Source organism: Symphalangus syndactylus, chromosome 4 (assembly GCF_028878055.3).
Source record: "Symphalangus syndactylus isolate Jambi chromosome 4, NHGRI_mSymSyn1-v2.1_pri, whole genome shotgun sequence".
In the NCBI taxonomy this organism is placed as follows: domain Eukaryota; kingdom Metazoa; phylum Chordata; class Mammalia; order Primates; family Hylobatidae; genus Symphalangus; species Symphalangus syndactylus.
In genome coordinates this window covers 117,084,430-117,108,205 of record NC_072426.2, presented here as the reverse complement: position 1 = coordinate 117,108,205, position 23,776 = coordinate 117,084,430, and the positions used below count along the sequence as shown (strand labels likewise).

Below are 23,776 nucleotides of genomic sequence, written 5' to 3'. Positions count from 1 at the left end.
CCATTTCCTCTAGAGTACCTGTCAGGTGCTTTATCAGAAAAAGAACAGGACCCAATAGGAAAAGAAAAGGACATTTCCATGTACATTGATGCCCACATTTTCTCATTTGCAGTTGTGACCTTTTGGTATGGTGTTAGGTTGTTAATTTTATATCTTTCTAACTTTTTGATGTGAGCATTTAGCACTATAAACTTTCCTCTTAATACTGCTTTAGCTGTGTCCCAGAAGTTCTGGTATGTTGTATCTTTGTTCTCATTAGTTTCAAAAAATTTCTTGATTTCTGCCTTAATTACATTGTTTACCCAGAAGTCATTCAGGAGCAGGCTGTTTAATTCCATGTAATTGTATGGTTTTGAGTGATCTTCATGGTATTGGTTTCTATTTTTATTGTTATATAATCTGAGAGTGTGGTTGGTATACTTCTAAATTTTTTTAATTTGCTAATAATTTTTATGGCCAATGGTGTAGTTGATTTTAGAGTATGTGTATGTGTGGAAGAGAAGAATGTATATTCTGTTGGTTTTAGGTGGAGAGTTCTATAAATGTCTATTAGGTCCATTTGGTAAGTGTCAAATTTGGGTCCCAAATATCTTCGTTACTTTTCTCCCTTGATGGTCTGTCTAATACTGTCAATAGGGTGTTGAAGTCTCCCACTATTATTGTATGGTTATCTAAGTCTCTTCATATGTCTTTAAGGACTTGTTTTATGAATGCGGATACTCCTCTCTTGGGCACATAAATATTCAGGATAGTTAAGTCTTCTTGTTGAATTAAACCCTTTACGATTATATAATGCCTGTCTTTGTCTTTTTTATCATTGTTGGCTTAAAGTCTGTTTTGTCTGAAATTAGAATAGCAACCCCTGCTTTTTTTGTTTTCCATTTGTTTGGTAGATTTTTCTCCATCCCTTTACTTTGAACCTATGACTGTCATTGCATGTGAGATGGGTCTTTTGAAGACCGCATATGGTTGGATCTTTCTTCTTTATCTAACTTGCAACTCTGTGGCCTTTTAATTGGGTCATTTAGCCTGTTTACATTCAAGGTTAATATTTGATATGTGAGGATTTAATGCTGTCATCTTGTTGTTAGCTGGTTTATTATGCAGACTCAATTGTGTGGTTGCTTCATAGTGTCAATGGTCTACGTACTTAAGTGTGTTTTTGTGGTGGCCATAATGGTCTTTCATTTCCATATTTAGTGCTCCTTTAAAAACCTCTTGTAAGGCAGGTCTGGTGGTAATGAATGCCCTTAACATTTGCTTGTCTGATAAAGATCTTATTTCTCCTTTTTTGATGAAGCTTAGTTTGGCTGGATATAAAATTCTTGGTTGAGCTTCTTTTTTTTTTAATAATGCTTAATAGAGGCCTCTAATCTCTTCTGGCCTGTAGAGTTTCTGCTCAAAGATAATGCTGTTAGCCTAATGAGGTTCTCTTTGCTGCCTTTCTCTTCTCTTCAGCTGTCTTTAATATTTTTTTCTTTCATGTCAACCTTGGAGAGTCTGATGACTATGTGTCTTAGGGATAGTTGTCTTATACAGTATCTTGAAGGGTTCTCTGCATTTCCTGAATTTGAATTTTGGCCTCTCTAGTGAAGTTGGGGAAATACGAACGGACAGTATCTTCAAATATATTTTCCAAGCTGTTTGGTTTCTCTCCCTGTCTTTCAGGGATGCCAGTGAGTCGTAAATTTGATCTCTTTACATAATCTCATATTTCTAAGAAGTTTTGCACATTCTTTTTTATTCTTTTCTCTTTATTTTTGATTGTGTTCATTCAGAGAACCTTTTTGCTATGAGATTCTTCCCTCAGCTTGGCCAATTCTGTTGTTAATACTTGCAATTGGCCCAGCACAGTGGCTCTCATCTGTAATCCTAGCACTTTTGGAGGCCTAGGCAGGTGGATTGCTTGAGTCCAATGTGGGCAACATGGCAAAAACCCATCTCTTCAAAAAATACAAAAAAATTAGCCAGGCATGGTGGTGTGCACCTGTAGTCCAAGCTACTTGTAAGACTGAGGTGGGAAGAGCACTTGAGCCCAGGACATTGAGGCTGCGGTGAGCCAAACATTCCAGCCTGGGTGACAGAGTTCAACCCCGTCTCAAAAAAAAAAAAAAAAAGTAAATTAATTTAAAAATAATAAATATTTTCAAATCGTATTACGAAATTCTTATAGTGTTTTCACCTCTATCAGATCTGTTGGTTCTTTCTTCATTTCATCTTTCAGTTATTACATCATTTTATTGTTATCCCTAGATTCCTTGGATTGGTTTTGACTTTCACCTGAATCTCGATGATCTTTATTCCTATCCATATTCTGAATTCTATGTCTGTTATTTCAGTCATTTCAGCCTGATTAAGAACCATTGCTGGGGAACTAGTGCAGTCATTTGGAGGAAGGAAGACACTATGGCTTTTTGAATTGCCAGAGTTCTTATGATGGTTCTTTCTCATCTGTGTGGGCTGATATTCCTTTAACTGTGATGTAATTTTAGTATAGTCAATTGACTTTGCTTCTGGATGTTTTCAGAGGGCCAAGGCTTTGTTCAGGGTCTTCATATGTAGCTGAATTTTTGTCCTTGGTTTCACAGGGTGTTATAGGCAAAGTATTTTTGGTTTCGAAGTTTGGGCTGTGATCTAGTAGATGGCATATAAGTGTAATGGCTGGTAGGCAGGCTCTTACTCAGCCACATGGCTCCTCTGTGCATTTGCAGCCGTGTTCCCTCTCAGCACTCTAACAGTGTGGGCTCCTCTCTTACCTGAGTGCTGACTGCAGATCTTGGCTTTGCACTCCTAAGCTATACACCACAGCCTTGAGGCAACCTCAGGCTTTACACTCCCTCTCTAGCTTGGGGGCAACGAGGACGGGGACCTTAGCAGTAGTAATGGCAAAGGGCTTTCGACTTGTCTCTTGAAACTCCACCCCAGAGAAACCCAGAGCCACTATCAATCAGAGTGGCTGCATTGTGAGCCCAAGCTTGGGGGACTGGGGAGGGCCTGTCTGGTGATGGGCAGGGGGTGCAGGAGGCTCACAGGGAGGACAGACTGGCCTCTTCTCCTTAGGGCAGCTAAGAGCTGGAGGTGTGAGTAAAGCACTCAGAGTCTTTGTTCCTTTTCTTCTCTGGGGGCAGCAAGGGTAGTACCACTACAGTGGCAGTAACAGAGGAACTTTCAGATGCCTCTGGGAGCTCCACCCCAGAGAAATGCAGAGCCACTACCAATGGAAATGTTCAGCCAGGAGGTGGTGTAGCTGTCCTGTGGGCTTGAGCCAGGAGCCCTGTTTGGTGAAGAGCAGCAGCAGGTCAGGGGCTCACAGGGAAGAGAGACTTGGCTCCTCTCCATATGGCAACTGGCATGGTAGAGGTGGGAGTAAAGCCCTCAGACTCTTTGTTCCTTCCCCAGTCTGAGGGCAGCACTGGCAGAACCACTGCAGTGGCAGTGGCAGAGGGCCTGTCAGTTGCCTCAGGGAGCTCCAGCCCAGGAAGACACAGAGCCACTACCAGTGGGAATGCTCAGCCAGGGGCAGGGCAACTGCTCTGCAGTCCTGAGCTGGGGGCCCTGCCTGGTGAACAGTAGAGGCTCCCAGGAAACAGAAACTGAGCTCCTCTCTGTATGGTGTTTGTGGCATGCTGGAAGTGTCAGTGACTTGAACAGCCCTTTGTTCCTTCCCCAGCCTGAGGGCAGTAAGGGCAGTACCACTGCAGCTGCAATGGCAGAAAGGTTTTGCATTGTCTCTGGGATTTCCTCCCCAGAGAAATGCAAAGCCACCAATGACTAAACGGTTCAGGTGGGGATAACGTGGCTGTGCTGGGTTCCCAGATTGAGAGGCCCTGCCCAGTGAGGAGTAACAGTGGCAGGGACTCACATGGAGAACAGTCTGGGCAGTTTTCTATAAGGCTGCTGCACTAGGCTGGAGGCCTGAGTTAGTCCTGAATCTCTTTGCTCCCTCCCAAGCCTGAGCTCAGCAGGAGCGGGGGTTGTGGGGCAGCAAAAATGGTGGCACTGCTACTTCTGGTAGCTCTATCCCAAGGAAGTGCAGAGCTGCTACCAGCCAAGAGCCTAGGTGGGGCTGGGGTGGCTGGCGTCCCAGGTCGGGAGGCCCTGCCCAGTAAGAGGTAGCAGACGCAGGACTCATGGGGAAAACAGTCTATTTCTCCATAAGGCAGCTGTGCTGTGCTGGGGGTTACATTAGTTCTCAATCTTTTTGCTCTCTCCAGAGCCTGAAGACTGCAGGGGCCAGAGCTGCAGACCAGCAAAACTGACAGGCCTGCCTGCTACCACTGGGATCTCCATCCCAGGGAAGTGCAGGGCTGCTACCAGACTGCAAGCTCAGGTGGCCACGCTGGGGTCCCAGGCCAGTGGGCTTTGTTTAGCGAGTTCAGTGGAGGCAAGTTGTGCAGTCCATCTGCTCTTCAGCTCTGTGAATTCAGCCCCTATCCTGGGGGCATGTGAGGCAGCAGAAGCTCCAGATGCTGGTACCAGGGTTTCCAGGGGTCCAAAGCCCCTGGGACTCCGTGCATACCTGAGCCTTAGCTCTGCCCAGTGTCCACACAGTTCTCTGTGTCTGTCTGGAGGCCCCAGTGGTAGGGGTGGTCATGGAGGATTTCCAGAGCCCAGGGTTGCAGAGGTTCATGGAAGAACTGTGGGTCCCAGGAGGGTCACACTCACCATTTACGCACAGTGGGGATCCTCCCCTGGCTTCGCCCCAGTCCTAGGTGGGCAGCTGTCCTGTCTCACTCTTCTATGTTCTCTGTGGGTCATGTTGCTTCCTTGATGAATCTCAGCCTGTCCACCTAGAAAATCCAGCTGAAGGGCTTGTGTGTTTATTCACCACTCTCTGTCCACTCCATGAGAGCACCACACACTAGCTCCTTCTAGTTCGCCATCTTGGCACTCCCCTCCCCTTTTTTTCATTCTTTTTTAAGTTTTCAGACAGGGTCATTTCTCACTCTATATGTATCCATGAAACGAAGAGTGAATAAACCCATTTGGTTAGGTGGACTTCTTTGCTTGTGGTATGAAACAGAAATTTAGATTCCTTTAAATAAACCTCTTTGCATGAAAGTAATGACGCCTCTGCTAGCTGTCTGTTAGGGATGAACTAATAGAAGTAATGTTCATGCTTGGGGTGGTGATTCATGGGTTTAACAAGTGGAGCTGTAGAAGTAAGGTTTATACTTGATAGTCTACTGAACCTAGTAAATACTTGACATCTGCTCAGGTTAGTTAACTATATTAATCTTATGTATATATGTATAAGGTATAACGTGTTACATTAATAATTATTATAACTTCTGTGTTCTTAATGCCTACTATTTGCCAGATACTGTGTTAGCATCCTTGCTCTACTCTCTATAATCTTCACAATAAACCTTATAAGGTAGCTATCATTATCCGCATTTTGCAGTTGAAGAAAAGAAACTGAGACTCAAAGAAGTTAAAGAATTAGTACAAGTAAGCAATAAACCAAGATTTGAGTCAAAGTCCATGAGATACAAAACCTTATCCATTACTCTCCTGCCTTAGTAATTTTCACTATAACCTTGTTTTTGTTTTTGAGACAGGCTCTCACTCTGTCACCCAAGCTGGAGTACAGTGGCATGATCTCAGCTTACTGAAACCTCTGCTTCCCAGGTTCAATTGATTCTTGAGCCTCAGCCTCCCAAGTAGCTGTGACTACAGGCACTCACCACCACAACCTGCTAATTTTTGTACTTTTAGTAGAAATGGATTTCACCATGTTGGCCAGGCTGGTCTCAAACTCTTGGCCTCAAGTGATCTGCTCGCGTTGGCCTCCCAAAGTGCTGGGATTACAGGCATGATCCACCAGGCCCGGCTTTGTTTTGTTTTCTTAATGTCACTATTTAGTGCCTTTTAGAAAATTTTTTGGAGTAATCTCAAACTTACAGAAGAGTAACAAGTAGAGTGAGACACTTTTTTTTTTTTTGTCAACTATTGAGAGTAAGTTTGGAACCATGTCTCCAAAAACTTACAATGTAATTCCTTCAAAGACATTCTTTTGTATAACCACAAAACAAGCATAAACTGAGAAATTAACTTGATACACTTCCATAATCTACTCAGACCTCATTCAAATTTCACCAGTTGTCCTCAAATCATTCTTTACAGCAAAAGAATCCAGTTCTAAATCACGCATTATATTTAGCTGTCATGTCTGCTTTTGTTTTCTTCAATCTATAACAGTCCTCTCAACACCTTGATGCTTTTGAAGATTACAACCCAGTTATTATACTATATAGAATGTCTTCCAAATTTGGGTTTTTCTGATGGTTTTTCATAATTAGATTCAGGTAATGCATCTTTAGCAGGAATATCACAAAGATGATACTATCCTCTCATTGTATTCTGTCAAATGGCACACAGTTTCCATTTATCCCATTACTGGTGGTGTTAACTTTGATCACTTGGGTAAGGTAGTATCTGCCATGGTTCCTCATTATATTCCCTTTTTTCCTTTGCAATTAATATTTCATGGAGGAGTACCTTGAGACAATATAAATATTCTGTTCCTCGATTTATTTTTATATTTATATCACTCAGGGGTTTCTATTTAATACCATTGATTATCATATGTTATGATCATTACATTTGATGACTTTCTGAATAAGTCACAAAGAAGCTGTATGGTGAGGTGGACGAGCTTGAAAAAATTATTAATAACAACCCAGAGAATGGCAGAACTTCATGGCTTCATAAAATTGAGCAGAATGTTGTGAGATTAAAACAGATGTCTAGCAAAAGTGAATGAGTGAAATCTTTTTTTTTTTTTTTTGAGACGGAGTCTCGCTCTGTCGCCCAGGCTGGAGTGCAGTGGCGCAATCTCAGCTCACTGCAAGCTCCGCCTCCCGGGTTCACGCCATTCTCCTGCCTCAGCCTCTCCGAGTAGCTGGGACTACAAGCGCCCGCCACCACGCCCGGCTAATTTTTTGTATTTTTAGTAGAGACGGGGTTTCACCGTGGTCTCGATCTCCTGACCTCGTGATCCGCCTGCCTCGACCTCCCGAAGTGCTGGGATTACAAGCGTGAGCCACCGCGCCCGGCCTAATGAGTGAAACCTAATCAAAATAAAATGTATTATATTTATCTTCAAGGTTAAAAAATTAAAAAGGCAAATCCTTTCATTTCAAATTGAAGCTACCTTCAGAGATCCTTCAATAAATTGGCAGAATCTTGGTGGAAATAGTTGGAAGGTGATGTGCCTGGTCTAGACATGTAAAGCCCTGGTGAGGATGGCACATGGGCATGGCACAAGGGACTACAAGGCATTTGGTAGAATATGGAAGTTCCCCCTTCTGGGGATCAAACCCAAAATATATGATCCTGAGAGTGTTGGGTACAAAGGAGAATGCTGCAGGGTTGATGAGAGCTCTCATTTTTCTCTGAAGGAAAACTTATGACAAATCCTACTGTCTCACTAGTTCCTTTTTCTTTTTCACTAGCTGGAACAGATTATGTTGGTATCAGCCGAAATCTGGACTTTGCTCCAGGCGTGCGCATGCAGACATTCCAAGTGACCATCCTTGATGACCTGGGACAGCCCACCTTGGAAGGCCCAGAGAAGTTTGAATTACTTCTTCAGATGCCTGTGGGTGCAGTGCTTGGAGAACCAAATAAAACTACCGTTTTCATCGAGGACACCGTCACTGACTGTAAGCAGAGTGCTTGTAGTTCCTTTGATTGAAAGACTTTAAGAGGGAAAAACATAGCCAAGATATGCCTCCTAACAACAGAATGAAACTCTACTGTTTATAGATCTTAGCAATTCTGGGATATCAGTGATATTGTACTGTCATTGGTGTTATATTCTGGTGATATGTGGAAATGTAATTTATGTGACTGCATGGAGATAGAAATATATATATACATAGAAAACATTGAGCCCACAAAGAATTAGACTGTGTTCATGTTCTTTTTCTATTTTGTTTTACTTTGTTTCTGAGGCAAGTAAGAAATCCACTGTGATCAATTAAATCAAAAGTTAAGATCAAAGGATTAACCTCTCTTTACTGATTGCTGCTGCATATGAAACACTTTTCAACTCTCTCTCTCCATATATAAAGTTCTTTTGGCGAAATCTTCAATTTTTCTTCACAAGTCTTTATCAGAACTACTTGGTAGGGAAAATTTTCAACTCTTTATTCCTTTGCACTCTTTTGTGAAAAAAAAAAAAAAGGATACTAAACAGTAAAGTGATGAACATGCAAGTAGTGAAAAGGAGAAGAAAGAAGAGTTGAAGATGTGCATAGTTCACAAACTGCCCAGTTAGTTCTTAACTAATGTTGAATTGACAATATATATAGCTGTGGCTAATACTACATAAATCAAAGTTTCCAAATTATTTTGAAACCACATCTTTGTGCCCCATCATTACTTTTTAGGTATTTCTTTTGCAAATGTTTTTTTAAAATTTGTGTTTCAGACATTAACTTATTCTCAAGCCAACATAGTGTATAATAGAAACCATTCCCAGATGCATTTTTTCCAAATATTGAATGGGGATAAAACGGCTCTTCACCGTGATATAGTCTGCATATATAGGCCAAGAAGCCCTTGTCTACTGTTAGCCCAGGTTTTGCTTCTTTGCTAGACTTTCATTTTCCCAACCAGAGGAAATATTTTTCTAAACTACCTTATAACTCTTGACCTCACTTCTCCCTCTGTAAAATAAGAAATTTGGACTCAATTTCTGTTAAGATCTCTTCCAGTTCTGTCCAATTCCTGTCTGAATGCATATCTACCAACAGAAAATCACCCTCCCTCACCTTGCAATTTTCCCAACCACCAGGGGAAAATCTCTTAAACTAAAATTCAACAGATAGTTATTGGGCTTCTTCTTCAGGTCAAAGAGATATGTCCCCTTCACACACGTCAGAAAAAAAGTAATAGAAAAACTACACATGGACCAAGATAACTTTCAGATATACCTAAGAGACCCCACAGATGCCCTGGTTTGGGCCCCAAATGAAGCAACAACTGAATTCCCTGCTGAGTACCTGTGTGCCCAGGGGAAATACACATTGTCAGCATTAGGAGGAATCTGTTTTGAACTCGAAATTAATTCCAGTCTTTCAGTGTTTTTCAGAAAATCACTCTTTTTCTCTCTCATTGTATTTTTTTGTTACTTAGGTACATTCAGATGAATGCAGTGTTTAGGCATTCATATGTTTGGGGGAAGGATATCACAAACAGTGCTTTTTATAAAGTCTGTTTCATTCCCAGTTTCTACCCATTAAGATGTGCCAGAGAAGCAAAATTATATTTTTCAGGATAAAACCTGGTGTATTCTAGTTATGACTTAGAGCATATTCTATAGTTCAGTAATGAAAGTAATCCAGTGTCCCGAAAGAGTGAAAAAATGCCTGATTTCCTACCAGGAATGGAATTGCACACTATGGAAAATTGGGCTTATTTGTCATCCCTTATATACTCTTCCCTATGCTAACATTTTTATAGAAAAAAATATCAAGTATTTTTTTCTCACTTAATACTTTAGTTTTCTCAGAGCTGGAAAGTGTAATGGAGATACACTAGATGTTGCTGTTCTTGCATAAACTTTAAATGGAAAGGTGTTGTATATTTTATTTCAGTGCCCAGGGCCCAATTTAAGGGCTCCACTGATGGGGTAAATGAAAAAGGCAGCTAAGGGCCATCATTTACTGGAGCAGAGACACCAGCCATAGGTCCTTGGTGAACTGCCGTACCCACCAGGGCTCAGCCCAGGAGACAGTGAACTATGGGGAGCAAACCAACACTGATGACTCCATAGGTAGCTTTCTGCCAGCTAGGCATTCAAAAATTTGTTTGTCACTAAGGCAGCGGAATGTTGCTGCTCCTAAACTTATCTATAATAATAAATAATTATAAGCAGCCTAAATGCCCAATACTCAGGAAATGGTTAACTGAATTATAGGATATCTACTTGATAGAACAGTATGAATTCTAGAGTATCCATGACCATGTGGCTATTGCAATCCTTAAACATATGGAAAAGACTAAAAGAAAATGCCTGGAAATGGTAATAGCTTTCTATTACGGTAATGAGATTATCAGTCATTTATTTTGTAAACATACTCTAAAGTTATATCAGTAAATACATGTGCTCATTAGCAAGTTGTTGCTATTTATGAAATTGAGGAAATTAAACAGATTATAATGACCTCATTCTGTTATTGTTATCACACTTTGTGATGAAGTTCATAGGGTCCCTGCAGGAATATTTAGCACTGACTTGTCCTAATCCCTGGAACCTATGGATTTTACCTTATATAGAAAAAGCATCTTTGCACATGTAATTAAGGATCTTGAGATAGGAATATTATCCTGAATGGGCCCTAAATGTAATCTCAAGAGTCCTCATAAGATGATGTGAGATGGAGGTTACATACAGAAGAGGAGGATGCAATGTGACTATGAAAGGCAGAGATTGGAGTAATGGGGCTACAAGCCATGGAAGGCCAGCAGCCATTGGAAGCTGGCAGGCAAGAAGTAGATTCTCCTGCTGGAGGCAGCACAGCCCTGCCAACAACTAGGCTTTGTCCCAGTAATACTGATTTTGGACTTCTAAACTCCAGAACTAGGAAAAAGTAAATTTCTGTTTTTTTAAGCCATCAAGTTTATAGTAATTTGTTATAGCAGCCACAGGAAGCTAGTACCACAGGCAGGGAGAGATCAGGAGAGTTTGCTGGTATTGGCAACGAAGCAAAATGAAGAACACTAGAAAGCACGCTTAGAGAATACAGAAAGAGACTGACACTCAGTGTCTGCTGTGAGGGGATCTTTGTGTAGAGATTCAAGGCCCTGTCCTGAAGACATAACGCAGTCCATCTGACAGAGGTAATGCTTGGAAGCAGCATCAGCAGATACACAATGTCCTGAAAGCAATGGGAATTCCAGCCTGAGGCTTTAGTAGACCTATGTTTAGAAAGAAGCTGTAGGCAGTCCAGCATTAGCCTAATCTACCAATAATGTAAGTATTAAGAAATCTAATGAAATAAAAACTATTCCTCGGCTGGGCATGGTGGCTCAACACTGCTGGTGTAATCTCAGCACATTGGGAGGCCAATGCGAGAAGACTGTGTGAGCCCAGGAGTTTGAGACAAGCCAGGGCAACATGGTGAGACCCTGTCCCTACAGAAAACAAAAAATTAGCCAGGTGTGATGGCCTGAGCCTATAGTCCCAGCTACTTGGGAGGCTGAGGTGCGAGGATTACTTGAACCCAGAAGTTTGAGGCTGCAGTGAGCCACTGCACTCCAGCCCGGGCAGCAGAGCAAGACCCTGTCTCAAACATAACAAAACAAAACAAAAAAAAACAACAAAACAAAGATAGAACTATGATTCTATTCCTCTACTCACAACATTTCTTACATGAAATGTGTGGGTTCTTCCCACACCAAGAACCAATCCTCCCACCCTTGGGATACCAACTGGGTACCCTACCATTCCTACCTGGAGTTAGCATCAGACCCCACAGGTGAAGGGCTCAGTCCCTTAAGACTGCTCCCACTTCAGACACCATACTTCTGAACAACTTGGCTACAAATTGGAGGTGCCCATAACCACCTCTCAGGTTTGATAATTTGCAATAACAGCACAGAACTCAGGGAAACACTTTTACTATTACTAGCTTATTATAAAGGATATTATAATAGATAGAAATGTACAGCCAGATGGGCCAGGCTCAATGTCTTACACCTGTAATCCCAGAAATTTGGGAGGCCAAGGTGGGTAGACCACTTGAGGTCAGGAGTTTGAGACCAGCCTGGCCAACACGGTGAAACCCCATCTCTAGTAAAAATACAAAAATTATCCAGGTGTGATGGCACGTGCCTGTAATCCCAGCTATGTGGGACACTGAGGCAGGAGAATCATTTGAACCCAGGAGGCAGAGGTTGCAGTGAGCCAACATTGCGCCATTGTACTCCAGCCTGTGTGACAGAGCAAGAGTCCATCTCAAAAAAAGAAAAAGAAAAAGAAGAAAAGAAATGAACAGCCAGAGGAAGAGGTACATAGGGCAAGGTCCCAAAGGGTCCTGAGCACAGGAGCTTCTGTCCCCTGGAGTTTGGGATGCACCACCCTCCTACCATGTGGATGCATTCACTGACTTGGAACCTCTCCAAACCCTGTCATTTAGGGTTTTTATGGAGACTCCATTTTATAGGCATGATTTATTAAATCACTGGTCATTGGTGATTGACTTAATCTCCAGCTCTTCTTGCCTCCCTCGAGGTTGGGAAGTGGGACTGAAATTTCCAGCCCTGTAATCACATGGTTGGTTCCTCTGGCTAGCAGCCCATTCCTCAAGAGTCACCTCATTAGCATAAACTCATATATGGTTAACAGGGGCCTATTAGGAATAGCAAAAGACTCTCCACTTTCCTCTGTCACTCAGAAATTCCAAAGGTTTTACTAGCTCTATGACAGGAATCAGGAACAAAGACCTTAAATGATATTTCTTATTATATCACAATATTGCATTAGTAATTTCAAGACTATAGAAAAAGACTCCAAATTTGGAGCATGACTAGAGAATATATATATATATATATATACACACACACACACACATACACATACATATATATACACACATACACATACATATATATTTATATATACACACACAAACGTGTGTGTCTCTATAGATAGATATCCCCCTCTATATATTCCTTTATAAATCAAAATAAAATAATGATCAGATAAAGAACAAATAAAATGTGTTAATAAGAATCCTTATACCGTGAAAGAGTATTTTCAGAGCAGGGTCCATACATCCAGCTGTATCTCCAGTTTTCCTTTTGTCTTCACTTATTCATCAATCTCACTTCTTGACGTGAAGTTCATGCTGTCAGTTCATGGACCAGGGCCTCAAACTCCTCCATTCTTGGTATTATGGCATGTCTTGACACTACAGTAGATCAAATGAATTTTAATTCAGAGCAAGCACAAATATGTTGGCCTTTTTACAAAGCTATGTTCTTTGATTCTACAATGGAGCATCACAAGAAAAAAATATGATAGGAAGTTATGAATCATCACAAGAGCTTACCTTCTGTACCATACCCCCATTAATTTCATACATTTTAAAATTTTAAATGTAATAAAATATAATAAAAATCATATATATATACTTCCCTGGATTAAGCACCATGTCCATTTTATCACATTGGATTTGTCTCATTCTAAAGTTCCAGTTCTTTCTGGGTCACTCTGGTCTTCAATATTGTACCGTGCCATAATAAAAACCAAATGTAATGATGTCCCCCAAGTACTGTAAGATCCATAAGTGCCTTCTTATGGATAATAATTTTTATTGCTCTTACAATATCAGAATCAATATATATCTCATGTATATTTTAATATATTACATAATATATAATATGCATATTAAGAGGTATCTTGAATTGTAAAGGTATCTGTTTTGAACAGAAGTGCTTAACTTAAATAGACATAATGCTACAAGAAATACATTAACTGAGGAAGAACTTTGAAATTAAGCAACTCTTATTCAAAGAATGTTAAAGCAAAGGTATAGGCACATCCCCCACAGAATGCACTCCTAGTGTCACTGAGTGAGGTCGACAGCAACCTTTTCTAAGACAGAACACCCCATTGGTGAGAGAGCATGCTTAAAGGGCCCAGGTCAGAGGTGAGTGAAGTGGGGCTCCCAGTGAGGAGGAAGCCTGTGCTAGGACCACATCAGTGCAAACTCTGTGTAATGATTTTTAGCCCTAATGAATGTTTTTCACTGGGTCCAGACCCTGCCTCAGCTCTCCCCAGCTCTCTGGCCATGGTAGACACTAAGTATACTTGAGCTTCCACTTCTTTCTTTTCTTAGGCCATTCTGAGTAAGTAAAAATGTATTGTATTTTTTAACATAATAGTCAACAAGTATGAAATAATTCACTAAATATGTGTTGTATGCATGTGTGTGTTTATGATTTTTTTATGTCCACAATTACATCTTCCAAGGACTAAAAGAAATCCCAGCAGAGAGTCTCCTAAGCACAATCATTGAAGAAAGAGCTCCACACGTTTTCATCTTGTTGAAGCAATAAGAAATTAGGCCACATTGAGAAAATTTTTGCAACCTACTCATCTGACAAAGGGCTAATATCCAGAATCTACAATGAACTCAAACAAATTTACAAGAAAAAAACAACCCCATCAAAAAGTGGGCAAAGGACATGAACAGACACTTCTCAAAAGAAGACATTTATGCAGCCAAAAAACACATGAAGAAATGCTCCTCATCACTGGCCATCAGAGAAATGCAAATCAAAACCACAGTGAGATATCATCTCACACCAGTTAGAATGGCCATCATTAAAAAATCAGGAAACAACAGGTGCTGGAGAGGATGTGGAGAAATAGGAACACTTTTACACTGTTGGTAGGACTGTAAACTAGTTCAACCATTGTGGAAGTCAGTGTGGCGATTCCTCAGGGATCTAGAACTAGAAATACCATTTGACCCAGCCATCCCATTACTGGGTATATACCCAAAGGACTATAAATCATGCTGCTATAAAGACACATGCACACGTATGTTTATTGCGGCACTATTCACAATAGCAAAGACTTGGAACCAACCCAAATGTCCAACAACGATAGACTGGATTAAGAAAATGTGGCACATATACACCATGGAATACTATGCAGCCATAAAAAATGATGAGTTCGTGTCCTTTGTAGGGACATGGATGAAACTGGAAAACATCATTCTCAGTAAACTATCGCAAGGACAAAAAACCAAACACCGCATGTTCTCACTCATAGGTGGGAATTGAACAATGAGAACTCATGGACACAGGAAGGGGAACATCACGCTCCGGGGACTGTTGTGGGGTGGGGGGAGGGGGGAGGGACAGCATTAGGAGATACACCTAATGCTAAATGACGAGTTAATGGGTGCAGGAAATCAACATGGCACATGGATACATATGTAACAAACCTGCACATTGTGCACATGTACCCTAAAACCCTAAAGTATAATAAAAAAAAAAAAAGAAATTAGGCCACATTTGAACAAGGAATTTTTTGAGAGAAGTACATTGATATCTCAAAAATCAGTAATTGATTATTATTAATCAATTTATTCCAAGACTTTTTCCCTTATAATATAGAAGTTAATAATTTACAGAGATAATTGTGTCAGTGACTCAGTTTTTCACCTGCAAAATGAGAATATCTCCTTCATAGGATTATTGAGAATCAGTATGATGATATATGTACACTAGTGTTCACTAGGTATTCAGCAAACTATAATTACTATTCCTTGTTTTATTCTTATTATCCTGGAGTGGCCAGTCCCTTATGTTTTCATTAGCATCTGTTCTCCCAGGTCTCTGCCAGCCTCATCTGTCTGACACAGTGGGAGCTGAGCCTTTCTCAGCCAAGATTCAATATATGGGGCCTGATGACTCTGTTTACTTCAATTTAATCAAAATCATTGTGATGATACCACACATGAATGATAGGTGTTACCACAAGACAAAAGGCACAAGCATGCATTCTCTGCAAGGGTAAGGGGGACCTCAGGGCCATGCCTCAGGCCACTGGAAGAACTAAAGATACAAGTAGGACCCAGTCACCCCACCCCCAAGCTCTGCCCTATGCAGTCTGTCTCCCTGGCTTCCAGGAATGCTGCCTGTCATGTCCACATGGCTTCTTGCCAATTTTGAGCTCCCTCTCAGCCCTGATGGCAGGCCATGGTAGACGCTAAGTATACCTGAGCTTCCTTCTCTTGGGCAGACACTAAGTATATTTGAGATTCCTCCCATGTGGGCAAACGCAGTGCTCCAATCTTCTGGTGACAGCAAGCTCCATACCAAAGATGGCTTCACCACAAAACACGCCAAGCACCTGGAAGTGCCTAGGCAGAGCCCCCCCACCCAAAACAGTGCAGTGCCTCCCTAAGACCTGCTGGCACCCTTTGCTTTCACTAGAACCTCAACCTGGAGGCCTGCCCCTGTGAATTCAGCAGATATTATGACATGCCCAAACTGCTGACTGAGTGTGCTCCAGTGGCTCCTTCGGCACTGATGGCCAGGTATGCTTCTGACAGGAGGACTGATGGGGATGGATGGTGGGGGACAGCTGGAGCAGAGCAGCAATCCATACTCATTAACTGGGGACAGAATAATCCATTAAAGGCTTAGAGCAATCCTAAATGTGAGTGTAAATGTGAATTAACTCCAGATAAATCAACTAATTGAAGAGGCAGCTCCACATCTGAAATTTCAAGTGGAGCTTTAGATACCATCATATTCACTTTCAACAGTTTCCTTACTTGGAATTTACAAGATGCCTTCATATCCTTTTCCCATTTAATCATCCTTAGTCCAATGTGAGGTGCTTATTAATATCCCATAACAGAAACAAAAATACTCCTGAGTTGTTCAGGTATCAAGGGGTGGAGCTAAGATTTGAGCCCACATCACCTGACTCCTAATTTTATATTTCTTCCACATCTTGCCATAAAAGCATGAATTGAAGTACCTGTGATTTGCTGATGTGCTTATACTCATAGCTGATAAGTATAGAGTTATACAAAGAATCATGGAACCTGAGGAAACTGAGGCTTGAGTTGATTCAACTGAAATGTACAAGCAAAAGTACTTTAAAATGATGAGCTCCTAGCTGAGTGTTGTGAATCACACTTGTAATCCCAGCACCTTGGGAGGCCAAGGGAGAAGGATGGCTTGAAGCCAGGAGTTCAATAACAGCCAGGGCTACAAAGCAAGACCCTATCTCTACAAAAAAATTTAAAAATTAGCTGAGTGTGGTGGTGCACACCTGTAGTCCTGGCTACTTGGGAGGCTAAAGCAAGAGTATCTCTTGAGCCTGGGAGTTCAAGACTGCAGTGAGCTATGATTGTGCCATTGTACTCCAGCCAGCCTGGATGAGACCCTGTCTCAAAAAAAAAAGATGAGCTCCTGTTCCATTTCAGCAAATTATTTTTCCCAGCATCACATTGGCTGTGATGTGGCTGAGACTATGACTCTATTCTCCTGACTGCTAGCTAGCCCAGTGCTTACTCTACCTAATGGAGGGTGATTTGAAAGATTTTTCCTAAAGCCTTTTTGGACTTCTTATCCTCTTCTTTTAAATGTAAAGCAAAGTATCAAATTTCTTGGCACCTTTTTCAAAGTGATTTAATGTTGGTAGTTGATATGGATTGGCTGTGTTCCCACTCAAATCTCACCTTGAATTGTAGTAATCCCCATGTGTCAAGGGCGATTACTTTGGACTGTGGACTTTTGAGTTAATGCTGAAGTGAGTTAAGACTTTGGGGGATTGTTGGTAAGGCATGATTGGTTTTGAAATGTGAGGACATGAGATTTGGGAGGGGCCACGGGTGGAATGATAGGGTTTGGCTCTATCCCCACCCACATCTCACCATGAATTGTAATAATCCTCATGTGTCAAGGATGGGGCCAGGTGGAGATAATTAAATCATGGGGGCAGTTTCCCCCAACTATTCTCATGGTAGTGAATAAGTCTTACAAGATCTGGTGGTTTTATAAATGGGAGTTCCCTTGCACAAGTTCTCTTGCCTGTTGCCATGTAAGACACGAATTTACTCCTCATTCGCCTTCTGCCATGATTGTCAGGCCTTCCCAGACATGTGGAACCGTGAGTCCATTAAACCCCTTCCTTCATAAATTACCCAGTCTCAGGTATGTCTTCATTAGTAGCATGAGAATGGACTAATACAGTAGTAAAGCTTTCTGGTGGGCTCAACAAGTGTAAAAGTCAAATGGATAGCCTCACCTGATCCAGACGTATCACTGCTGACATCTACCTATGAGCATTAACATGAGCCCAAAGTTTCCCTATATCTTCCTTTGGGGCAAATAAGAAGCAGGTTAGACAGCTGTAGAAGAGAAAAAAGACATACAGCCAAATGTATAAAGCTTTGAAAATTGCTGTCTTAGTCCATTTGTGTTGCTATAAAGGAACACCTGAGGCTAGGTAATTTATAAAGAAAAGTTTATCTGGCTCACAATTCTGCAGGCTGTACAGGAAGCATGGCACCAGCATCTGTTTCTGGTGAGGCCTCAGGAAGCTTTCAATCATGGCAGAAGGTGAAGGGGAGCTGGTGTGTCACATGGCAAGAAAGGAAAAAGGGGGATGGAGGTGCCACACTCTTTTAAACAACCAGCTCTCCTGTGAACAAAGAGAACAAGAACTCATTGATTCTGTAAGAAATGCACCAAGCCATTCTTGAAGTATCCACCTCATAACCCAGACACCTCCAACCAAGCCCTGCCTTCATCATTGGGGACCAAATTTAAACATGAGATTTGGAGGGAACAAATATCCAAACTATATCATTCTATCCTTTCCCTCCCAAATCGAATGATCTTCTCACACTGCAAAAAAGAATCATCCCTTCCCAATAGTCCCCCAAAATTTTAACTCATCCCAAGCATCAGCTCAAAAGTCCAATCTGAGACTGAGCATGGTGGCTTACACCTGTAATTCTAGCACTTTGAGAAGCCAAGGTGGGCAGATCACTCGAGGTCAGGAGTTCAAGACCAGCCTGGGCAACATGGTGAAATCTGTCTCTACCAAAAATATAAAAATTAGTGAGGCACGGTGGCACACACCTGTAATTCCAGCTACTTGAGAGGCTGAGGCAAGAGAATCACTTGAACCTGAGAGGCAGAGGCTTCAATGAGCTGAGATCGTGCCACTGCACTCCAGCCTGGGTGACCAAGTGAGACCCTTAACTCAAAAAAAAAAAAAAAAAAAAAAGAGGTCCAAAAGGTCCAATCTGAGACTCAAGGAAAGTTCCTTCCATCTATAAGCCTGTAAGATCAAAAACAAGTTATGAGAATTAAAAACAAAAATCATGTAATCATCTCAACAAATGCAGAAAAAGCATTTGACAAAACCCAGCATCCCTTTAGGATCAAGAACCTCAGCAAAATCGGCATGAAAGGGACATACCTCAAGGTAATAAAAGCCATCTATTATAAACCCACAGCCAACATTATACTGACAGGGGAAAAGTTGAAATCATTCCCCCTGAGAACTGGAACAAGACAAAGATGCCTACTTTCACCATTTCTATTCAACATAGTACTGTAAGTCTAGCCAGAGGAATCAGACAAGAGAAATAAATAAAGTGCATCCAAATCGGTAAAGAGGAAGTCAAGCTGCCACTGTTCACCAATGATATGATCATATACTTAAAAAACCCTAAAGACTCATGCAAAAACCTCCTAGATCTGATCAATGAATTCAGTAAAGTTTCAGGATAGAAAATCAATATACACAAATCAGTACCACTGCTATATACCAACAATGACCAAGCTGAGAATCAAATCAAGAACTCAACCCCCTTTACAACAGCCACAAAAAAATAAAATAAAATACTTAGGAATATACCTACCAAGGAGATGAAAGATCTCTACAAGGAAAACTACAAAACACTGCTAAAAGAAATTGTAGATGATACAAACAAATGGAAACACATTCCATGCTCATGGATTTGAAGAATCAATATTGTGAAAATAACCATACTGCCAAAAGCAATTTACAAATTCAATACAATTCCCATAGAAATACCATCATCATTCTTCACAGAACTAGAAAAAACAATCCTAAAATTCATATGGAACCAAAAAAGAGCCCATGTAGCCAAAGCAAGACTAAGCAAAAAGAACAGATCTGGAGGTATCACATTACCTGATTTCAAACTATAGTATAAGGCTATAGTTACCAAAACAGCATGGTAGTGGTATAAAAATAGGCTCGTAGACCAGTGGAACGGAATAGAGAACCCAGAAATAAAGCCAAATACTTACAGTCAACTGATCTTCGACAAAGCAGACAAAAACATAAAGTGGGGAAAGGACACCCTATTCAACAAATGGTGCTAGGATAATTGGCAAGCCACAAGTAGGAGAATGAAACTGGATCCTTATCTCTCACCTTATGCAAAAATTAACTCAAGATTGATCAGGAACTTAAATCTGGCCAGGTGTGGTGTCTCATGCCTGTAATCCCAGCACTTTGGGAGGCCAAGGTGGGCAGATCACGAGGTCAGGAGATCGAGACCATCCTGGCTAACACAGTGAAACCCTATCTCTACTAAAAAATCCAAAAAATTAGCTGGGCATGGTGGCAGGTGCCTGTAGTCCCAGCTACTAGGGAGGCTGAGGCAGGAGAATGGCATGAATCTGGGAGGTGGAGCTTGCAGCGAGCCGAGATCACGCCACTGCACTCCAGCCTGGGTGACAGAGCGAGACCCCATCTCAAGAAAAAAAAAAAAAGAACTTAAATCTAAGACCTGAAATCATAAAAATTCTAGAAAATACATTGAAAAACTCTTCTAGACATTGGCTTAAGCCAAGAACCCAAAAGCAAATGCAACAAATAGAAAGATAAATAGGCAGGACCTAATTAAATTAAAAAGCTTCTGCACAGCAAAAGAAATAGCAGAGTAAACAGACAGCCCCAAGGAAAAAAAAAACAAATACTCCTATCAAAAAGTGGACTAAGGATATGAATAGACAATTCTCAAAAGAAGATATGCAAACGGCCAACATGGGAAAAAATGTTCAACATCACTAATGATCAGGCAAATGCAAATCAAAACCACAGTGCGATACCATCTTACTCCCACAAGAATGGCCATAATTAAAAAATCAAAAAATAACAGATGTTGCTGTGGATGTGGTGAAAAGTAGAACTACTGTTTGATCCAGCAATCCCAGTCTTGGGTATCTACTTAGAGGAAAAGAAATCATTATATGAAAAAGACACTTGCACATGCATGTTTATAGAAGCACAATTCACAATTGCAAAAATATGGAACTAGCCTAAATGCCCATCAACCAACGAATGGATAAAGAAAATGTGGTATATAGATACCATGGAATACCACTCAGCCATAAAAAGGAATGAAATTATGGCATTCACAGCAACCTGGACAGAGACCATAATTCTAAGTGAAGTAACTTAGGAATGGAAAAACAAACATCATATGTTCGTATGTTGTAAATGAAAGCTAAGCTATGAGGATGCAAAGGCATACATAAGAGTGACATAATGGACTCTGGGGACTTGGAGGAAGGGTTGGGGGGGTGGTGAAGGATAAAAGAATACACATTGGGTACAGTGTACACTGCTTGAGTGACAGTTGCACAAAAATCTCAGAAATCAACACTAAAGAACTTTTTCATCCAACCAACCCAGCACCTGTTCCTCCAAAACTATTGAAATAAAAAAAAACAAAAACAGGCTGAGCATGGTGGCTCACACCTGTAATCCCAGCACTGTGGGAGTCCAAGGTGGGTGGATCACGAGGTCAGGAGTTCGAGACCAGCCTGATCACCATGATGAAACCCTGTCTCTACAAAAATCAAAAAACAAACAAACAAAAACAAGTAGTATCTGTTGATATTGTAAAGAGCAAATCAAACTACTGTTATAGCACATCTGGTTTTCTAATGAGAAAATGCTTATAAAGTATGCCTAGAGGGGAAAATCCTGCTCACTTAAATAGGATAAATTATATCTTCCAGAGGTCCTAGTAAGAGTGAGTGAAGAACAATGAGTTGGGGACCCGAAGAAGATACTGAGTTATAATTACCATGTCCATATTAACAACATACAAGAAAACTTATAATTTAGATGACTAATAAGGCCTTTCATTCTCTCCTACCACTTTCAGGTTTCTCTTACTGTTTCTGGGGTGATAGTGTTGAAAATAATGATTCTTAGGCACTTTTACAGAATAGCAATATTTAGTAACCATGATTTGGTATAAAAGGATATCAGGTTAATTTATATACAATTTTGCAAGAAAAGTGTGGTAACTTACTGATCTTTTTCTGAAGCATACACCAGCCACAAGAAATGCTAACAATTCTGTATAGTATAGCACTTCGCCTCTCAGTTGTGTCTTACGCACTGCCATGTTTATACGTGGGATCCTAACCTTTTAGACTGAAATACATTTAAAAAGTTATAATCTTCAGGTCTCAGAAACAACATATTTAGTTCACATATTTTCCTTCCATTAAGAAAAGGCTTAGCATTTGAGTAAGAACATGACACATTCTGCTTTCTTAATATCATATTGTCTTTAGCATATAACCACCTTTAGATTAAAAACCTGGAGGAAAATGGTTATTTGCCAAAAAGTAATTTTCTTCCCTCAACATTTAGGTAAAAACACAAGGGACAAAGTGAAATGCAGCCTGGAAGAATATTTATAGAAAGACAGAATTGTATAGAAAGGTATAGAAAGACAGGTATAGAAAGACAGAATTGCCTGACATAAAAATTATTTTAGAATATAAAACATAATTTTAGAAAATGTTAAATATGATGGTGTATAATTATTATTCATAATTCTGGAAAAGTAATAAAAATACATTCACTATATTTAACCAAAAGCATAAACATTCTTTTAAAAAGTAGTACTTGTTATTCATTATGTGCCTTTTTAAACTAATTCAATTATCTTTACTGTATATGATTTTCTCTATATAGATTTCTATTCTGTATGTTACGTTCTATTTTTTACTTACAAGCAAATCATTTTTTAAACTTAAATGTGTTAACTCTCTTGAAGTCATGTGCTATCAATAAATAATAAATAATATTGAGAATATTACCTTGAAAAATAAAAAAAATAAAGAAAACAAGTTATATTCTTCCAAGATACGATGATGAAATAAAGACTGATAAACATTTCCATTTCAAAATGGAGCAATAGGCCAAAAATAAGGGGCAACAGGCCCCACACAAATCTGTAACCCAGTAGGGCAGACATTAAATCTTAAAGCTCCAAAATAATCTCCCTTGACTCCATGTCCCACATCCAGGCCACACTGGTGCGAAGGGTGTGCTCCCAAGGTCTTGGGCAGCCAGACCCCTATGACTCTGCTGGGTGCAGCTCACATGGCTGCCCTCATAGGTTGGAGTCGAATGCCTGCGGCTTTTCAAGGTTGAAGGTATAAGCTGACTCTTCCATTCTGGGATCTGGAAGGCAGTGGCCTGTTCCTACAGCTCCACTAGGCAGTGCCTCGGTGAGGACTCTCCATGGGGGACTTCAATCCCATATTTCACCTCAGCACTGCCCTATCGAGTCTTTCTACAGGGCCTCCACTCCTGCAGCAGGCTTTTTCCTGGGCACCCAGTCTTTCCACTATATCCTCTGCAATCTAGCGGAAAGTTGCCAAGGCTCCACCACTCTTGCCTTCTGCCCGCCTGCAGAACTAACACCATGTGGAAGCCTACAAGGCTTATGATGGCTTGTGCCCTCCAGAGCAGTTGCCCAAGCAGTATCTGGGGCCCTCTGAGCTCAGGCTGGAGCCAAAGCAGCTAGGATTCGGGGAACAGTGTCCTGACTGTACAGGGTAGTGGGGGCCCCGGGCTTGGTTCCCAAAATCATTCCTTCCTGCTAGACCTCTGGGCTTGTGAAGGGAGAGGCTGCCTTGAAGAATTACCTTCAATAATTTATAATATAACCAGGAATCAAATTTCTTATTACCTTTCTTCATGGGTTTTCTGGCCTCTAAAATGGAAAAAAAGATTTAATTCTGTTCCTAGAGATATGTATCCAGCAAGATCCGTAACAAGTCAGATACCAAGCAGAGTTAACCACACAGTAGAAAAATGTGCCCATACATGCTGTCATTGGGTGCCAACATCAACCTCTAATGTGAAATTTAAGTAATAGAAAGAGGAAAAGTATTTTTTTTAATGTAGCAAAACATGAAAAAGTTTTATTGACTG

The 23,776-nt window shown here is 40.8% G+C and overlaps 1 protein-coding gene and 1 pseudogene across 1 annotated transcript in view; one reads left to right on the top strand and one right to left on the bottom strand.

The window, feature by feature from the left end:
* The window catches only part of FREM3 (FRAS1 related extracellular matrix 3), a 123,581-nt gene extending 115,540 nt beyond the window's left edge, over positions 1–8,041 (top strand). Inside the window, exon 8 of the mRNA XM_055276005.2 lies at positions 7,458–8,041. Coding sequence (XP_055131980.1) covers positions 7,458–7,699 — 242 coding nt within the window. The 3' untranslated portion in view covers positions 7,700–8,041. The remainder of the gene's footprint in view (positions 1–7,457) is intronic.
* LOC129480156 (beta-glucuronidase-like) overlaps positions 1–23,776 on the bottom strand; it is a 97,876-nt pseudogene that overhangs the window by 70,682 nt on the left and 3,418 nt on the right.